General features: G+C 41.5%; 1 protein-coding gene across 2 annotated transcripts in view; it reads right to left on the bottom strand.

Moving 5' to 3' along the window:
* Positions 1–8,160: 8,160 nt before the first annotated feature.
* The window catches only part of IBTK (inhibitor of Bruton tyrosine kinase), a 52,802-nt gene continuing 40,484 nt past the window's right edge, over positions 8,161–20,478 (bottom strand). The window contains exons 22-29 of one of the 2 annotated variants that reach the window (XM_077305921.1): positions 19,985–20,133; positions 19,041–19,186; positions 18,283–18,375; positions 17,682–17,822; positions 11,446–11,586; positions 10,506–10,577; positions 9,971–10,103; positions 8,161–9,387 (exon numbers count right to left, since the gene is read on the bottom strand). In XM_077305921.1, coding sequence (XP_077162036.1) covers positions 9,262–9,387; positions 9,971–10,103; positions 10,506–10,577; positions 11,446–11,586; positions 17,682–17,822; positions 18,283–18,375; positions 19,041–19,186; positions 19,985–20,133 — 1,001 coding nt within the window. In that variant the 3' untranslated portion in view covers positions 8,161–9,261. Of the gene's footprint in view, positions 9,388–9,970; positions 10,104–10,505; positions 10,578–11,445; positions 11,587–17,681; positions 17,826–18,282; positions 18,376–19,040; positions 19,187–19,984; positions 20,134–20,478 lie in introns of both variants that reach the window. The other variant, XM_077305913.1, reaches the window with a different exon arrangement.

Here is a 20,478-nt window from a genome sequence, read left to right as displayed (position 1 = left end):
GTCTGAAGTTCCAGGTACCACATCCAGCAAGGGGAGCACAAGTTTAAAAGATTGTGGACTATAATCAGATGACAAAAAATCACTTGCTCTCAAAACAGAAACACCAAAGCACGAGCAGAAATGATTTAGAACTAAAATGAATCATTGAAGAGTGAAAATTGGTTTGCCAATCAAACTTAACTCTGTAAGACCGCTTCTTCATATCAGGGATACACCTCCAATAAATTTCACTTGAAGGATTGATTTGTGGTTATTAGATAACTCTCTTGGGCTTCACAAATCATTGCAAAGAGGTACCTTCACAAAGCATGTCTCTTAATGGGAGTAAGTCTGAATATTTGTCAATATGAATAATGAATAGAAATGGTTATTAATTTACCACACAAGTCAGATATTTCAAATCTTTGTCTCATGCTTTATTAATAATGAATGTTGACTTGACAAAAAAGGTCCCTGGTCTATAAATTACAAGCGTGGGTATTTTATGAGTAGACAGCTTGGGTTGGGTGCTTTGGCGCCTGAAGTAGCCAGTCTTTCCACGCCTGTGTGTGTGCGCCCACCGGTGCGCTGACGCCCGCACCTGCCCCCCCCCACCCCGCTAGCTGCGCCGGGAGAGACCGGCTTCTTCAGGCACCCAAGTTCCCGCTCTGGATGCATATGTGAGGTTTGTGTGTGTCTGTGTGTGTGCCTACGACTATAGTATTCCAGACTGAAAATCTAGTGGGCCTTGCCCACATGCATCCCTACACATGACAAGCAGGTGCATCAAGGAGAAGGGATCTAGTATACTTTCCTTATTGATGATGCCAGTTTTGTATATGAAGGGATTTTTTTAATCATGTGAAGTCCATTTAGTCTGACCAAACATGAAGATTCAGATGCAGCAGAAGAGACCCAAAAAAGAAAAATGCATACTGAGGGGAGCATGCCTAAGCAGATCTTCTTGAAGGTGAGCCCCATTTTATTCAATGGGGCTTTCTCCCAGAAAAGCATTCATAGGATTGCAGCCTAGGAATAGCAATATGGGTTTGGGAATTAAGAGAATGGGCCAGGCAAGCCGGATCCCATCAGCTCTCGGCGTAAAAAGAGAAAGGGGTGTATGCTGCCCTGAGCTCTTTGAAGGAATGGTGGGATAAAAACACTCTCAAGAGATAGTTAACTAAATGCCAGTAACTCACCATGGATGGCTCTCAGAAATACCCTTGTTATAAACTTCATTTTGTTGATTTCAATATAATATATATATACCTCACCTTTTCCTCGTGGCTACAGTGGCTTACAATTCTAAATTAAACCCATCCGGATGAAAATAAAACCCTTATGCCCCCATGAAAGTTCCTGCCATTCAAATCCCATCAAAAGGTCTAGTGGATATAATAGTGACTCCTACACTCTGCTAAGGACAGCACTCTCCTCAGCTGCTCAGGAAACTTATTCCACAAAGTGGGAACATTGTGGAAAAGAAACAGGTTCTGTTATATGCCAGGGAAGTCACCTTAATATGGGGAACAGGTAGAAGGTGTGACAGCTAGATTTAACAAGGACAGCTGAGTAGCTGTTGCTGGTGACAGTATGGAGGCTAATTTGATCTTGGTCAGTTCTGACATGAAAATATACTACACCCTGTACCAGAGTGGCCCAAACTACTGAGGGTTGCCCTCTCTTTTGGGCAAAGGTTTTCTTAAAGCTCAGATGATTTCCCAAGCATTCAGCTCCCTCTCCTGACTGAAATATCATGTCCAGAGCCACTCAGAACAAGGCAGCCTTAAAGTTTAACAATGAAAATGTGTTTAGAAGCTTGAAATGACACCAAGTACTTACCCCCCTCCCCCACTGGGCACGGCTTGACTTGTACAAGAAAATAGTCAGCTCTTTCCATTTGAACATGTTTTAATTAGAGCTTCCATCTTCCCCTCCACCTATTGTTTCAGGCACTTTTACCAGGTGAAGAAAGCTTCCAACTTCTAATGAAGTGTCATGCTCTGCTCAGTGACATTTAGCAGATGTGGCAAGCGGCTGCCCACATGTAATTGGAGAGAAAATAGCCTTCAGCAATGAGTCATAGTGCAAGACAGAACAGCTGATGATTCACCCCCAACTGGAGGGAAATGGCTTGCGTTCTCTGTGGAATTCACTTGCTAATGTCACAAATGTAAATGGATTGACCGTATGAGAAGATCCACATAGATATGTGAGTCATGAATTAAGACTTGGTAAAGAACTTTTACTTTAATGTCCTGTGACGTTTGCTGTGTTTGAAGTTCTGTTTAACTGGGCACTTGGCTCATCCAGTCCAGCACTCCGGCTTACATAGTGGCCAAAACCCAGGTGCCATCAGGAGATCCATCAGCAAGGACAGAAGCCTTCTCACTGTTGCCCCTCAAGCACCAAGAATACAGAGCATCACGGGGTCAGATATAGGGTTCCATCTATGCCTGGTGGCCACTGATGACTTCTGCTCCATAGGTTTATCCACTCCACACTTGAAGCTGTCTATCATTTTATCTGCCCCCACTTCCTGCAGCAGTGAATTCCATGAATTAATTACCCTTTGGGCAAAGAAGTTGTTCCTGTTACCTGTTCTAAGTTTCCTGCTAGTATTTTCATTGAGCATGTATTCTTGTATTGTGTGAGAGAAATGTACTTTTTTTTCTACCTTCTCTCCTGTGCATAATTTTGTAACCCTCTGTCATCTTACCCCTCAACTGTCATTTCTCCAAGCTTTCTTTATAGGGAAGGTTTTCAGTTGCCCTTTTCCTATGCTGTATGGTGATCAGTATTCCAAATGGGGCTTCACCATAGATTTATACTGGGACATTATGATACTGGATGATGTGGTTTCAATTCCCCTTTCTAATAATCCCTAGCATAGCATTTGTCTTTTTTATCTATTTGCAGTCGCATACTAAGTGAACTTCTTCAGTGAATTATCAAACATAACTCCAAGATGTCTCTCCTGGTCAGTTTCCACCAGTTTGGACCCATCAAAGTATATTTATAGGTAGGATTTTTGGCTCCAATGTACATTACTTCGCACCTGCTCATGTTGAGCCTCATTTGTCATGCTGACACCCACTTGCCCAGCCTTGACAGATCACTCTGGAGCTCCTCATAGTATTCCTCACCACTCTGAACAATTTAGAGTCATCCAGAAATTTATCCAATGTATTGCTTATTCCCAATTCCAGATAATTAATGAACATGTTAAAAAGCACCAGCTCTAACACTGAGCCCTGCGTTGCCCCACTGCTTATCACCTTTACTGTGGAAAATTTTCATTTATACTCTGTATCCTGTCAATTAACCAGTTTTAATGCACAAGAGGACTTGACCTCTAATTCCATACCTGCTGAATTGACTCTATGAAAAGCTTATTGGTAAACAACAGATACTGGTCACCCTTGTCCACATGCTTGTTCAGTGCCCCCCCCCCAAACTCTAAGGGTTAGTGAGACAAGGTTTTCTATTACAGAATATATGCTGATTTTTCTTCAATACCTTTTGTTCATCAATGAGACTTCTTGAAAAGCGGTTTGTTTACTCACTAGGAAATGCAGTCAAGTATCCCTAACTCAACATGCTTTTTGGCTCCAAGGAATATTTGTGAGATTTACAAGCTTGCACATAAATTCTAGCCCCATCCTTCCTTTAAGTAAAATGACATGTGTCAAAGCAACAAGGAAGTTGAAATATTTATGGGGTGCAATAGATTAATTAAAAAAATCTATTTGATAATATTGTACATGAGGGCACAATAACAGCTTGGAGATATGGTGCTACTGTAAATGCAGGTGTTATTCAATTAGGGAAAGAGGTTACACAAGACCAACAATGGCTTTGAAGATTGAGAAGTCAGAAATTTATAACTTGTGGCATAACAAAATCAAAGATACTGTGGGTGAATCCTGTTCAAACAACTTGTCCATCCAACATTTTTACCCTGTTGGATGCAGAACATCAAAAGTGTTTGGTTATCTTTATTACCAGTTGAGACAGATGAAATGTAGGAGAGCCAGGATCGGCTGATACTTTTGTTTTTTCTAATGCCACAGAAGGTCTCCTGGTGCTATTGGAAGCAAGTGCAACAGATGGAGAAGGGAGAGTTTAACCCTCCCCCCCCCCCCAATTTCAGTCACTTCCTCCTGAACCTGAAATTCACTTCATAGTAAATAGACTAGTAAAGCCTTGGCATTATGTGCTCTTGCCTTAAACCAGGGGTAGTCAAACTGCGGCCCTCCAGATGTCCATGGACTACAATTCCCAGAAGCATGCGCTGGCAGGGGCTCCTGGGAATTGTAGTCCATGGATATCTGGAGGGCCGCAGTTTGATTACCCCTGCTAAACAAAAGAAGCTCTACTCTTGACTGCCAATAGGAAGCAATTTCATCCCATCTAATCAACACCCTGCATCAGTCATCCACACTACTCTAGGAATGCAGGAGACGCAAGTATTCTAACTGAATTTCTCTTTAGAAAAATACGGAAAAATTAGCCCATATTGGCTCTGAGGGAAAAGGCAGACGTTCTTGGTGAAGCATCTGCGGTAACAGTCGACGAAGACCTGAGCAGGACAATACTGTTTCACGCCCTTGCACATGCACAGCTCAGCCTGATGTCTGCGGGAAGTTAGTGGGTGCAAAATATCTGCCGGAGCTCTAGAGTTTCCAAGCATGAGTCTATGAATATACAAATCCCATTAGTGTGATGGACTAACATGACAAAGAAATCTTCTGGGGCTGCAGGTCTACAACAGCACTAGGGAGCTGGCCATTTCAACAAACTTCCTCCTGACAGTTCCCTGTTCCAAAAGCCCTTTTATTGTGGGTGTTTTTCCTTTGCCCAAGAGGCACATCCAGATTTGTGTCACATTATGCAAACTGATAGCTTCATGTGAGCCAATCATTCAAATGTCTCCATTTTTAAAATATGATTTACATTAACTGAACAGGGAAGTCTCAAAAGTGGGTTACAATTGCCATAAAGTACTGTGACATTAAGATGTAGAAATTAAATTAATTAAATAAAATAATGAAAAATTATAAGCAGTCAGTGGGAATCCTGCAAGGTCATGTGTGAGGTAAGCCATTTCCCCCTTCCCCCACACTATTTCCTTTTTCTCCTGGCAGCCCCGCATTCCCTGTCCTTCCAGTTTCCTCTTCTTCCTACTCACCATCTTTTTTTATCCTTCTAAACTTCAGCTTTATTATTCATTTATATCTGCCTTTCTCCCCTATAGGGGAAACCATGAGCCTGTACCATCTCGTTTATTTTCTCCCCAGATGAGGCTGAAAGCGATTGTCTGGCCTAAGACCACCCAGCAAGCTTCCTTGGCGGAGTGGGGATTTGCACCTGGGTCTCTCAGATCCTAGTCAGATATTCTTAAATCGGACACTACACTGGCTCTCAGTTTTTCCTCATGTCTCCCCTGACTGCCTATCTCTGGGAAAGATCTGGCCAAGTAGCTCAGTGGATGCTGCTCAGTTGGGCCCTTGATGAGTCCTCTCTCCGGGGGAGCAGAACAGAAGCAAGGGGGCCAAAAAGAGCCCGGAAATCCTTGGTTTTTACTCACATAAACCAGTGTTTGAAGATTAGTAATACTATTGTGGCTGCCTAACAGCCCCCATGACCACAGAGGGTTTCATTTCTTAAAGGTACAGGAACTGCTTCTGTGGGAAGAAACTTAACCTCCACTCCAACCCCCACCCCCCAAAATGTGTTTCATTGCAAACATGGGGCTTTTCCCCGCTTGCAGGAAGATCTGTATTGTGTCCAACTTTAAATATCAACAGATAGAAAATGCTCAAAGCAGCTTTATTAGTGTACAAATTAGGTTATTTTGTATGTATGTGGTCATTTTGCACAGGTTTAGCCTTAATTGACTGTGTCAAATTTTAAAAATAAATCCAGTGATTTCCCACTCCTATCATTTTTGAAGAAAGGTTTGGAAATCATGGTAAGTAACTGTAGGCAATGCAGGAGGAAAAGATAAAGTGAATGGAAACTCCACCCTGTGGAACACGGGAGCTTTTTGCAAACTGCTGCCTGATTATTTCCAGACTGCAAAACATATACCTGCTGCTTTAGTAAATAACCAGCTTGCAGCTGAATTTAATTTTCATTTATTAGTTTTAGATCACATTTAACTTTCACTTTTCCTCAAAGTAGCTATTGCCTTCTCTTATCAAATCCTCCCAATAACTGCAGACTAAACTGATAGCAACTGGCCAAAGTTCACACATTGTGCTTCATGGTTCCAAGTCCAGCACCCTGGCCACTATAGCCTATCTGGTTGACATTTTAGCTACAGATAAGATGTGGAATCAATATGTAGTGACATGTAATTGACTAGGGATGAGGCAGAAATGCAAATATCAGACCACAGTGGTAGGTCCCATTGCACTTTTCCACAAGGTTTATCCAGAAATTAAATTAAGAGGACAATGAAACATTAATAAATATCTTAATATAGGTAGTTCTAGTAGCTAAGTCAGAATTGATACTTTTTATTATTATCTATGACTAGGATGGTGCAATGGCTGAAATAACAGATTAAGATCTGGGGGACCCTGGTTAGAATCCCCACTCTGCCAGGGAACCTTGTTAGGTGAGCAAATACTTCTCAGGGTTGTCATAGAGGAAAGAATGCTGTAAGACACTTTGCCCCCCCCCCAGGGAACAATTGGGGCAGAAATGAATAGAACGAAGCATTTCTGTTCTACAATCACTTTAAGTGATTGTAGAAGTTAAAGCTGAAAAGCAGCCTTGGGATTACTGGCACTCAAGAATGAGCCCAAGAGAACTATTGTCACAGTCATTCCACGGGGACCGCAGCAGAATACATCATGAGGCTGGATCCAACAAAGCATTTCCTCCGACAGAAAGATTTCCACTCACAGAATGGGACTTTCTTATCTCCCTGCTCCCACTGCAGCCTGAAAATGCCCCCTAAAAAGCTGCTTCTATAGGAGTCCAAAAAGGGTGTGATTGAGAGTATATGTCACGTGACTGTATTCAGTTCCCTGAAAGATGTGGCAAAAGATTCCTTTATAACTTGTAGATTTCAGAGAAAACTATTTAAGTTGGAATGGCCAATGGACAACCCAATATTTAAAAGAAAATAGTGGCTCCAACATGATGCATTTACATCAGCTTGTGTTATGATAAAAATAACCCAACACTGATCCTGAAAGAAGTTTCTATGAACAAGTTTACAAGATCTAGTTTTTAATTAATAAAATGGATGGTATGAATTCATACCAAAAAAGAAAATGAGGATTCCCTTTGTAATTCATGGTGGCAACCTGCATAAGGAATGCCTGGGGTGGGGTGCAGGCCAGAAGGGGGGGGGGGAGAAATCAACTTTGTCCTGAAGCAATTGTCAGGAGCACAGAGCTGCTTTTCAGGGCCAGCTTCTTTATCCCTTGAGAAGAGCCCATGTGGCTAAAATTTATATGAACGCAGCTGAATCACTGTTCTGTTGAAATTGAATATTTCATCCATTTGCACATCTGTTCATTCCTTTATCATCTGTATGCCAATTTAAATGTCTCATTAAATGAACTATTCCAATCTTAGCTGAATTTATTGCCTGGTTACTTAGGCATCTTTATTCTGATTAACGCTATATATACGTAACATTTAAGGAAAGCTCTTTGAAATGTAACTAAACAAGTGTACAACTGCACACGCTGTCTCTTAGTTCCTGTTTGCACCCAGAGTTGAACTTTTTGACCGCTGAAACTTCTGTCCATTAAGTCTTGCCTTTATATGCTGATTCACAAGACTCTGCTAACTGCCTCAATCCTATCTCAGCTAGAGTTGCCCAGTTAATTATGCATCTGAATACTAGCTAAAACTTCCTGACAATAAACCCTACTACCGCCACCTATTTGTATGGTTGAAGAAATTGTTTCATTACATCCTCAGAAGCGTGCTTGCATCTTGTGTCTTGAACAAAACTTAATTGGTCTTAAAGGTGCCACCGGATTCAAACTTTGTTCATCCATTTGAACAATCACTCTTTCTTTTACGCGCCTAAAACATCCCTGCCTAAAAATCTAGGGAAAGGTTAAAATACTCTGAGTTTATCCTGTTGTAATTGCTTACTTTGAGATCCATATTCAAGATGAACTGCTGTTGGTGCAAATAAATACAACAATCAGCTTTGTGTAACTTAGAATGATCCGTTTTGCTCTTTATTGCAGATTCTTTTGGTGTTTCATCCAAAATAGGGAGCGGCAACTACATAAGATAACAGACATCAGTCATCAGTCATTTTCTCATAACACTATGAATGTGAATATCACAATAGCTCCAGTTTATCCAAAGCCAGTTAATGCTCAGATTATTGTAGTAAGTAAATCCAATCGCAAACTACCAAACAAACAAACCCCAAAATATACCAACAGCATGGTATTTACTAGAACTACCAATCTTTTAAAAAGCCTTCCAACAACAAAACGCTACCCACAATCAGACAACACACAGTAATTAGAAACCTGGTTACAAATGCGAAGTTGTCAAAATGCTCTGTGGTTTGTGTAGTTTTAATGCTCTTTTCCTAAACATTTTGTAGTTCAGCATGCTGCTGCTTACTCCATTCCAATTTTGCCATTTCTGAATCAGAAAAGGGCTCCCACTTCCTCTTTGGATTGCAAGAGCTTACCCAGAAGATTGACTTCCATTGTAATAATGCAGTATAAAATCTTCATTGCAGCATGAAGTCCCACCCACAGAATAAGGCATGATGGTTAGGAGGACTTTCCAGAAAAAAAGAGCATCCACATATATGGAGGCATGCTAGAACTTTGATATCATTGCTTCGGTTGTCAGGGCTTTTTGTTATTACACAAACACTGGGTACATTTTTAGGAAAACAAGTTTATGATGATCACTCAATACTAATAATTCAAAACATATGCATAATTATAACAATTTGCATAACATATGCATAATTATAACAATAACAATTTAGTCTTTGTTAAGGGGCAAAGCAACACCAGTTTTACATCTTTTGCTAGCTGGATGGGAAGAAAAGCATCTTAAAGCCCAGCTTAGTAGCTTTCAACTCCAACACATTCTATGCAGCAGCATGGCCTAGTACTGCCGTTTGGTAAAGAAAACATGAAAAAGGCAATAAACAGCTTGAAAAGAGATGGACGCATGTCACTGTCTTCATTCTTATTCTAGAGCATCCATGTCATTAATCTCAGATTTGGGCAGTCCACACCTCTTCTCCAAATCCAGAAGGAGCCTTCTTTCTCAATGCTTGTTCCACATTGGAGGCGCTATAGGCCCCTGGGGAGACCTTTCAACAACAACAAACTCATCAGGGTTGCCGAATGCTTGATAGTGGATTAACAGATCCTGAATAGCGCGTTCTTCTATCTGAAACATGAAAAAGGAAGCAGCTCTATGAAGCCTTCAAGGAATCTTTAGACTGGAGGTCAACATTTGCCACTATTTTGTGCCGTGTACACTTAAGAGGTTGGGAAAGGCACTGGCAAACCACACCGGATTGAGTCTGCCATGAAAACGCTAGAGGGCGTCACCCCAAGGGTCAGACATGACTCGGTGCTTGCACAGGGGATACCTTTACCTTTACCTTAAACGTAAGAGGAGCTGAAGTCACCAGAACTTTCAGGCTTCATTATACATTTTTACACAAGAGATCTTTTAACAACACAGATGGCAGGACAGAGCCTGAAGAGTGGACTTTATTTGTGAGTCAGAGGAATTTAAAGAGGTTTTGCAAGAGCATCGGACACAGCTTTTCTGGAACCAGAAGCTGCTGAGCATGAAGATCTTGTGCTTGGCGAGGCACAGCCATGTGGATTAGGGATAATGCCAACTCAGGGTAACATGATTTAAGAACAAGAATAAAAGAACACCACAGCCCAAAACATTAGTGGAGCAGCATAAATGCCAAGCACAACTGCTCCTAATTTATCGCCTGAACATTTCCCTTTACCTGAATCAAGGCTAAAGGTTTCTCTCTGGTACGGAGAAGAGCAGCTTCTTGCTGGAGCTCTTCCTCTACAATCTCTGCAAACGTGATGGGCGTTGCTGCAGCCAGACTTGGCGAGGATGTTGTTAACCAAGGACTGCAAGGAACATTAGAAATTCAAGAGATGCACACTTGTTGGATTTGCTGGTTTTAAAAAGAGAAACAGTTCTGCAGGGCCGGTAAGACTAAGCTGTGCCACTGTGCCTGGTTGAGGCATACAGAGATAACACCAGCAATAACTAGCCTCCCTGTACAAGTTAACTATTACTTAACAAGTCGTTCAGTAATTCTTAACAATAATGCATTGTACACCCCCCCCCAAAAAAAAAAACAGAGAGAAGGTGGCAAAGTTTTGATTCTTGATGGTTTGAAATCAAGTTGAATGTTAATGTATGGTTTTATTGTTGATACGTTGTAAGCCGCCCTGAGCCCTCAGGAAAGGGCAGCATATAAATCGAAAAATAAACAAAAATAAGTTTTACTTAAAAATCCAACTTACTTTGGACTCTCTGGGTGTACTGGTTCACAGGAACTGTCATTTTCTGCATCAAGAGTAGGGATGGTTGTGCGTCTAGAGTGGAAAAATATCAGCAGACCTGCTGATTAGCCACACCTTCGTGAAGCGGAAAAGCTGTTAGCAGGGGTAGTCAAATTGCGGCCCTCCCGATGTCCATGGACTACAATTCCCATGAGCCCCCGCCAGCATTTGCTCATGGGGACTGTAGTCCATGGACATCGGGAGGGCCACAGTTTGACTACCCCTGCTGTTAGGCAGCATGAAGCCTAGAGCACTCTGCTGAATCTCAGACTAAGCAAGTGGAGGATTCAGTGATGCAGGATTACCGAGTGCCACACTTGAAACTGTAAGAAGGCTCCAGAGCTTAGATATGCCCTACTAGCGTAGAAGTCAGTGGAATAATACTGAGGTTGAAGGGGAGCACCAACATTAAACTATGTGTGGAAAGGATGGGTTAAGGAGCAGAAAAGGGGGGAATGAGCCATTGTTCCTCTTCAGACGAAGGCACAGAAATGTTAAAATGTTTCCTTGAGGATAGACTGTGTGTCTAAATATAGATTTTTCAATTTATCACTTTCATTATGAGATCTGCTGTGCAAATCCAAAGGAATAACCATACACACTTCACTTCTGAGAATCAGCGCCTTCAAGCCATTATAAACTACCATAATCTTTTAAGCATCTCTAGCATGCATTCGGGAAATACTATGTAACTGTGTTTCTCAGAGATAATTTTACTGCAGTTTCCCATAATTTATTACTCTCAGCAGCCCATCTAGCAAGGTGATTTTTAAGGCTATAAAGCTAACATTAGAACGCCACCTAAAATTGAATGCTGTAGATTTAGATGCCTGTACCAATTTACCCTATTGCTAGAAAACCCGTTTATAAGTACTGGAGACAGAATAATTTATGTATTCACCTTAGAGACTTCACAGTTTGTGTATCCTCAACTTCTTTGACCCAAACTTTTCTGGAACTAGTGCCTACACCACAAGATTTTTCTTCCTCAACCAGGAGATCACGGAATGAGTTTGGCAAAGCAGAAGACAATGAAGTAGACCTGGAACAGAAACCAGAAACATGCTTAGACCTGTACCTTGTAGCATAATGGCTGAGTAAAGCAAAAATACTGCTACTGTGAAGATTCCATGAAATCCTACACAGCTACGGATGCATTTACTTAAAAATAAATGTATTTCCCCGAGAATTATTTTAATTAATAAACTAAAGTTTGCATAAACATTGTACTGCAATATTAATACATTGGACTTCTACAGGTGCTTATATAGATAACCCTGCCTTTATATTGATGCAGAGGGGCCAGTTAGAGGTGCAGAACATTCATTGTGGCTCCTCCAGGATATAATGAGTAGAACAAAATTGGCCATTCAAGTGCATTTTTAAATTTTCATATGAAAGGAAGACAATGCTAGAGTGCTGAGAGGCAGAACAAACAGCTGGAGAAGCCTCTTCTGAGCACAAAGCGTTCTTGCAAGAGCCGTCTCTGCTGACATCCTCCTTTTCATACCACAGCCTCGCCATTTTCTTGTCCATCCAAATAATCTGGATAAATTATTTTAGAACACACTGACATGGCTATAACTTTCAAAACTTGGTCCTGGGATATTGTATGAATGAGCATTTTCTTTTATTAATACACAAAATTTGGGCTGTGGCTTGTTCACTAAATCTGTGCTTCCATACGTGATAGCCCCGAACTGTTCTGCTTTTTTCGTGTCATCAAGTGGCTGGGATAGGCCTTTATCAGCAACTGGAAAAGCTGCAGAATAGTGAATGCCACTGATTTAAAGTGCTCATGGTCCATGTTTGGATCGTTTGTATGCAAGTCTGATAAGTGATTTTCCTGAGCTGAATTACTCTGGAGTGTTATGGGTATAAAACAACCTTTGTGTCAATTTGAGAAATACTTCATGTTTTCTATTAACATTGAGGGATGTACATTTCCAATCAGACTGTAATTCTGATTTGTTTTATTTTTCAATTTATACTCCCCCCCCTCCCAGCACCACGGTGCCTCTGGCTATGGGAAAGCTCCATTTCAGATACTGAAGAAAAAATTTGCTAACATTGTTAAATGAGTCTCACATTACTTGACTTTAAAAACATAATGTACAGAATTAAGAGACTCGGTGGCTAAAAAGGCAAATGGGATTTGGGGCTGTATCAAATGGAGTATCGTATCCAGATCATGGGAGGTGATGGTACCGCTTTACTCTGCTCTGGTTCGGCCTCACTTGAAGTACTGTGTTCAGTTTTGGGCACCCCAGTTGAAGAGGGATGTAGACAAACTGGAGCATGTCCAGAGGAGGGCAACAAAGATGGTGAGGGGTTTGGAGACCAAGATATATGAAAAAAGGTTGGGGGATCTTGGTCTGTTTAGCCTGGATAGGAGACGACTGAGAGGGGATTTGATAATCTTTAAGTCTTTAAAAGGGTGCCTTATAGAGGATGGAGTAGAGTTGTTCTCTCTTGCCCTGGAGGGATGGACCAGAACCAATGGGATGAGATAAATTCAAAAGAAATTCCTTCTAAACATCAGGAAGAAGTTCCTGACAGTTTCTCAGTGGAACAGGCTTTCTCGGGAGGTGGTGGGTTCCCCATCTTTGGAAATTTTTAAACAGAGGCTGGATAGCTATCTGACAGAGAGGGTAATTCTGTGAAGGCTCAAGGGGGTGGCAGGTTACAATGGATGAATGATAGGGTTGTGAGTGTCCTGCATAGTGCAGGGGGCTGGACTAGATGACTCAGGAGGTCCTTTCCAACTCTATGATTCTATGATTCTAAGCATTCAGGAAAGTCATCATAAGCCTATACATGGACAGGGGGGTGAAGATGTTACATGAGAAGCTGTCTGTTCAATGAAAGGTTGATGCTTCAGCAATCTGAAATGTAAAGATATTCCATCCCAGCAAAAATAAGATCAAATTATATAATGCTAGGAGTACCTCTCAAGTAAAGAACAGATTGACACTACTTTCCTGCGCCCCCTTGGTAGATATGGAATTATATGATACGCTGAATTCCCCTTCAATTTCCCCATCCCCTTTATGCATAGACCTTTTACAATCATATAGGAAAAATAAGCCCAAGAACTCTACAAAGCCTTAACTTCCACAAACTGTGAAACTGGAGGCTTCTGTTGGCACAGAAAAAGAAAGCATGGTTAAAGATATAATAAGTCTTCATGTCAACCCGAAAAAGTTCCAGAAGGTCCCACACCCATCTTGCCAGAAGAGCTGCTGAATTTCCAAGACAAGTATCTTGTTTCATGGCAAACATACAAACGTTCTGGAGTGCCACATGCAAGCATGGAAACCTCCAGTTAGCGCCAAGTGTCTGGATATGAGTTTGTTTTATAGACCTTTAAGAGCATAAATATGCCACAAGGAAACTAAAGGGTGACAAAAGAAAATACATTTCTTAATCAAAGAAAGCAGAAGTACATAATGAGAACAATATTTTAAATAATAGATCATTATTAAGCCATCAAGGCAACATCTTTTTCACAAGGAAATGAACCCTAAAATAAACACTATTTTCAAGGAACCAAATTTGTTTTCTTAAAGTCCTTTATTCTTTTATGAAGTCACTGACTGTTGTGTTTGTTTGGTTTTTGAAACAACCACTTGGATCCCCCCACCCATTTCTGCAGCCAAAAAAATGTTGTGAAGGAACATGCCTATATGAAAGTTTGATGAGAATTCATTGTGTTGCTCAAGTGCCAGCAGCCTAAGTCAGAACAGTACTGGACAGTGTTGAATTTAGACACCAGGTTGAAATCCGAACACAACAACGCCTTTAATAGCATATTTAAAAAATACAATATAAGGAAGAAAAGTGCAGTAGGATCCACTGCAATACAGAGTAAACAAAGGCAGATATCGTGCTTTAGAACAGTGGTTCTCAGCCTGTAGGTCAGGACACCATTTGGGGTCGCCTGGCCCCTTCTGGGGGGTCCCCAGGTTTGTTGCCGCCATGGCAGCAGCCGATGCAAACAGTGGCGGGCAGCGGCCACAGCTGCAAGTGGCCACAATGGGTGGCGAGCACCAATCAGAGTGCTGTGCGCCTGTGTACACGTGAGCACGCGTCCTGCCGGCCCTTCAGCCAGCATTACTGAGGTCGCCAGTTAAAACTGGTTAAGTTCTAGCTACTCTAAATGCTCTACACTGTTGCAGGATTGTTAGATGATAGAAATATGTACTTAGGGACTGAGAACTTGGTGAGATCCCCATTGGAGAACAAGTAAATCTAGCTTTACTGCTAAATTCTTGCAGTTCTAAGTCTAACAGTGTGCCTTTAACTGAGTCAAATGCAGACTTTTCAGATATCAGGTACAAGGAGTCTGAAGAGATTTCTATAGATTTGATTTTACCCTCAAATGTGTCTTAGCTATGTAGATGATTCATGTTCAGCTAGCATAAGGGAATTTAGACTATTAGGGTCAGATCTGAAATGCATGCAATGCCAGAACTTGATTGTTAACAGCCACACTCTGGTTTCCAATAGTCTTTGGCTCGTTTCTAGACATAGGACTGCGTAGGAGACACACTTTGGGGTCCCAAGGATTGGAGACTTTCAACAGCTTGTTTAAAAGCATTGATCCAAATAGAGATGCCATAGAGCAGTTGGGCACTTATAGTTTCGTGCTGAATACACTGAGGGCTGCTGGCACATATTCCTTATGTCTGGCATAGAAGAAAAGTATAATCTCCAGGGAACTAGTTTTTGCAGATGTGACTGCATATTTCCTCTTTGTAACCCAGTTTGTATTATGGTGAAAATATATTCCCAGGTATTTGAAGCTTTTAACTTGTTCAACGATGTTATCTCTTATGTTCCATTTGAGAGGCTTCCATGCATTTCCAAAAACCACAATTTTTGACTTCGTGAAGTTCAGAGCAAGTCTGCTTACTTCACCGAAGTCTAGGAATTGAAGTAGTAAGCATTTTAGGCCAATTTGTGAATGGCACAGCACTATAGCATCATCTGCATATAAAAGCATAGGACATGAAGGGAACCAAATTACAGGTTGTGACCAGCTTTGGGGGATAGGGTCGGGGGACAAGGTCATTCATAAAAGGTTAAATAAGAGGGGAGCCAATATGCATCCTTGTTTTACCCCTCTATTAATTGATATTTTTAGAGTAAGACTCCCAAGACGGGTAAGTTTGACTTTGCAACGGGTAGAAGAATAGAGTTTCCTTATAAGATATAGGAAGATTTTATCTATCGCCATCTTTAACAGCTTATCCCAGAGAAGATCTCTGGGGAAATCCATACTAATTCATGGAGATTACAGGGGCCAAGTGCTGTCTGTCAGTATAACTCACCTCACAAGGTCGTCAGGGCAATACCATGGGGAAATGCCAAAGAAAGAACAGCAAGGTGCAAATGTGACTAATAAAGCATGGCATCTTGTAACACACCCAGCTTTAATCCCTGCCATCTATTTACTAAAAGGAACTTAAACACCACAGTTGAAAAGACCTTCACCCAAAGCCTTGGCAAGCCACTTGTGACAGGATCAGATAGTACTCAGCTAGAGGGGCCAAGGCAGATTCCTACGCTTAGAAGATCACAAGGACTAGCAGGAGGCATCTCATTTCTCCCTCCCCGGTTTCCTCCTGGCTCCACTATTTCCTCTTCTTTTTCCTAGAAGCTGCCATAGCTGCTCTCCCTTCCCTGCTTCCTCTAGGGAGCCCCGGTAGTCTCTGTCCTTTTCCTGCTTCCTTCTCTCTCTCTACAGTTGCCAACCTCCGGGTGGACCTTGGAGAGTGCCAGGAATTCCAACAGACCCATTTCCCTTGGGATCCCCTGCATATTCTGGGAGATTTGGGAATGAAGCCTTGAGAGGGAAGCAACCTCATCGGAGTACAATGCCACAGACTCCACCTTCCAAAGCAGTCATTTTCTCCAGGGAAACTTATCTCTGACATCGGAAGAACAGGTGTAATTCTAGGTAACTCCAGACCCCTCATGGAGGTAGCCAACCCAAATTTCACAAAGGAATTGCACGCTTTGAAGGCTGGAGCCTATGGCATTACAAGCCTCTGAGGTCCCTCCCCTCCTCAAACCCCACCCTTCCCAAGCTGCCCTGCCGGTCCCCAGCCTCAGAAAGGTTGGGGACCACTGTCCTAAAGCATCCAAGTAAAGTGTGTATCCAACCTTTGCTTGAAGACTGCCAGTGAGGGGGAGCTCACCACCTCCTTAAGCAGCCTATTCCACTGCTGAACTATTATTTCATGTTTGACGTCTATTGACATTAGGCAATTTATTCCATCATGGGCAAAACTATTCCTGGTAGCTTCCAATATTCTTTAATTGTCCACCATTCCCATCTTTCCCCTCCACTTCAAGTTTTTGGACAGATAATGTTCTTGGTTGAGGGTTACAGGCACACCTACCTGTATTTATTAAAAATGTTTTTAGGTTGGATGAAAACTATTCTTATAAAGCAAATAATTCAATCAGCCCAGACTTATGTATATCATATGAACACGCTTAGGGCCAACAGATGTTAAAATTCAAACACATCCCCCACAAGTCCTTTTAATAACTGTGGTTTCAGAGGTGTGTGTTCAGAACTGAATTCCCAGGAAGATGGGGGGCCAATTTGGATGCCAGCTTCCTGATCTGAAAATGTTATGTGCTTTGTTGGGGAAGCCTGCATGTAGCCCATGTGTATATATGGATTCCTCCAATGGGACAAACAGGTGCTGCCTGGGGCCATTTCAATTCAGAAAAAGGGCATTCAATGTTCTCTGCATATGCATTACAGTCTCAATCCAAATGGCACCCAAGCCCACCTGAGAAAGTTCCAGACACAAGCCCTAAACACAGTCCTCCAAGTGAGGTTTATCTAGAGCAAAGTGATACAAAATCAACACCCACAGTCAGCAGTTAGAAGAGCAGGATTATCACCGGGCTCTGGCTTATCTGAACACAGCAGTAGGCACTAACCACACACAAGAATTGCCCCTTTCAGATCTACACCTCTCATCACAATCCCATTTTTATAACATCACCACATTCAAGTGTGAATTATCTGCACTAGGTCATAACAAAGCATTTTAAAAAATGCTGTGCATTTAGAGTCACCACGCACCAACATAAATGCATTAATAAAATACATACCACGCGTTCCCTGGCTTTGTAGCTTTCCGTGGTGCAGGCAGCACAGCTGCATCTGGCACGATCTCTGGGCTGCCGTCCTTAGCAGCCATGGCAATCAGTTTCCTCTGCTTCTGAGAAAGCTTATTCCCATGGGAAGTGAGTCTGCTAAAAATTAAAACCACACTGTAAAGATAAGCCTGCCACTTTCCAAAAAAACAGATGTGAAACAGAGCAGTCATGTGAGAAACTACAAGACGGACTTTTTTATTAGCTATACAAGTCCCAGAAGTACAGAAAGACTGGCTTGTTCTCTAAATCCCTGACAGTAAGCAACAGTAAAAAATAAAAATAAAAACCTTATTAAGTCTTCCAATTCCAGATCTGACTGTAAAATCTTATCAAGTTTATTTTGTTCTAATGTTATTAATCAACAGTACTTAAAAGGGAAATGAAGTATTGTAACATTACTACAAACACAAATTTCCAAAATAAAAGTTTTTTTTAAATGCTACCACAGAGTTTAGGATTTTTCCTTTAAACGCTAACCAGTTCAGTAATACTGTTTCTTTTATTATATATCCTAAAAGTTACATCCCATGGCAAACCCTGGTCTTGTACAAACCCTGAATTCATCTTTGGCATGGCTCCACATTTTTGCATGTTTTCTTCAATTTCCATAATGGTTCTTAAATCCATAGCGGGAGGACTGGAAGGGCTGAATGAAAAAAAATTACAGGTTGCTACTTTTTAAAGATGTGCATTTTTACTGACATCCCAATTGGCAAACATCATTCACATCTTCTATATCTTGCATACATTTTGTAACTGGATGTATAAATTATGTCTGCTTCCTCAATTATGGTAAACCTCAAATAGAATGTTTTCAGACAAGCATTTTATACATTTGTATACTTAAAAAACAAAACCCTTCCAAGGACACTTTTAGGTCTCCTCACAATGCTGAATTAAATGCTTTAAAACCCATAGTTAATGTGAAGCCTGGTTATATTTCTTTCAAACCCTACTTCAAATTAGATCCTTTAAGACAGCAAGTTGAAGATCAGCTAAGGCAGGGGTAGTCAACCTGTGATCCTCCAGATGTCCATGGACTACAATTCCCATGAGCCCCTGCCAACAAATGCTGGCAAAAGTTTGTAAACAGCTTCCCCTTTTGCAAGGGAACTAGTACTGTCAGGGTGGCATCATGTCACTGTCATTTTAACACAGCTATCACAGGTACTGCCCAAATGACCCGAGTATATGTAGCTCCGAAACCTAGGCTCAGCAACTGGAAGTCTTATGCCGACAGTGCCTTTCAGCTGAGAGGAACCTCACATTCACACACAAACAAATGTAGCACTCCATAAAACAAAAATATACCTCAAAGAACTGACAACCCAGTTGGAAGAGCCTGCAGGGGAGTTTTTGTTATTAGGAATGCACCGTGGTGGTGAGGTTTTTTGCAATGACGCCTCTTTATTGGCACGTGTGGAAACTGTATTGGGAACAGACATCTTCTCTTTCACCTGAAATCAAGAAATCACCTGGAAGTTACGCAGCTTCCTTCATGTTTCTAGCAGCATAACTGGCTGGGGTAAGATGCAGACATATACAAGAGCAGTAAAGCCTTTATCCAATAATGTCTTTAGCCTATATTGGATGGGATTCACAGAGCTACTTTAGGCATGCCCAAGAGTGTTTCCTTCCCCCTCCCCCCCACAGCCTTGAATAGCTGCCCCACAGGTCAGACTATGCTACTTCTGACACTGGAATTTCATAAGTGGTTTACCAAGCTATTTGGGGTTCACAAGTCAAAAATCCTGCTGGCATACATTGTACTCAGGACAAGCCTATGAACTGTATGGTTCCATATTCTATGATATGCCATCAGATGCATGATTTAATTCTCATGAAGACAATTACAGAATGAAGACAGGTATCTCTCAGTGCTACATCATTCTGAGATTCTGTTTATAACTTCATCAGGTTAGGGAGTTTTTAAGTACACTTCATGTATAACTATAAGCAAATAAAATGGATCCTGCAGGATACACTTCAAAGGTTATGAAGCAACATATGGACACACAAAGGCAATAACAACTGTGCTATTCAGAAATCCAATCCTTATGAAGTATATTGAACGAAAAATATGCACGCCAAAATTCTGAGTTTGTGCGTGGCTTCCATAAGACAAAGCAAATAATCACCATTTTTAAACTGAACGTAAGCCAGCTCTTTCTGGCTCTCTAAAACAAAAATTAGGAATTTACATTTGTTTTTACTTAAATAGCAAACATCAAGGGGGTTAACAAGGCAGCTCTGACCTCAGACTTCTCTGTATGGAATCCCACTGTGAAGTCAGGAGACTGCAGATCTCGAGGACTATTAACTCCCACATAGCTGCCCTCGGAATCAGAAGTCAGCATTTCAGGAAGGGATTCAACAGAGTTAGTTTTATCCAGTTTCAACAGCCCTGCATTCATTAAAAAAGGGGGGAAAGTAATTATTAATTTGCAATTAAAACTTACATACCATTTCCAAGACAGAGATATGGCGACAGTCTGGTGATCTAAAATATTTGGAGACTTAACAGTTGCATGGAGTTCGACATTGCTGCACCCCATACACTGCTGGACTAGAACAGACACATCCAATCTTGTATCTGTCCCCAAGTACACCGACTGCTTTGCTCATCACTGCTTGAGTCTGGGAGTTTGGCATCTCCTACCTACCCTGGATAGTCCAGGCGAGACTGATCTTAGAAGCGGAGCAGAGTCGACCCTGAAAAGGACTTGTATGGAAGACCACCAAGGGTTGC

Source organism: Paroedura picta, chromosome 1 (assembly GCF_049243985.1).
Source record: "Paroedura picta isolate Pp20150507F chromosome 1, Ppicta_v3.0, whole genome shotgun sequence".
Taxonomy (NCBI): Eukaryota; Metazoa; Chordata; class Lepidosauria; order Squamata; family Gekkonidae; genus Paroedura; species Paroedura picta.
This window is presented reverse-complemented; position numbering and strand designations above follow the sequence as displayed.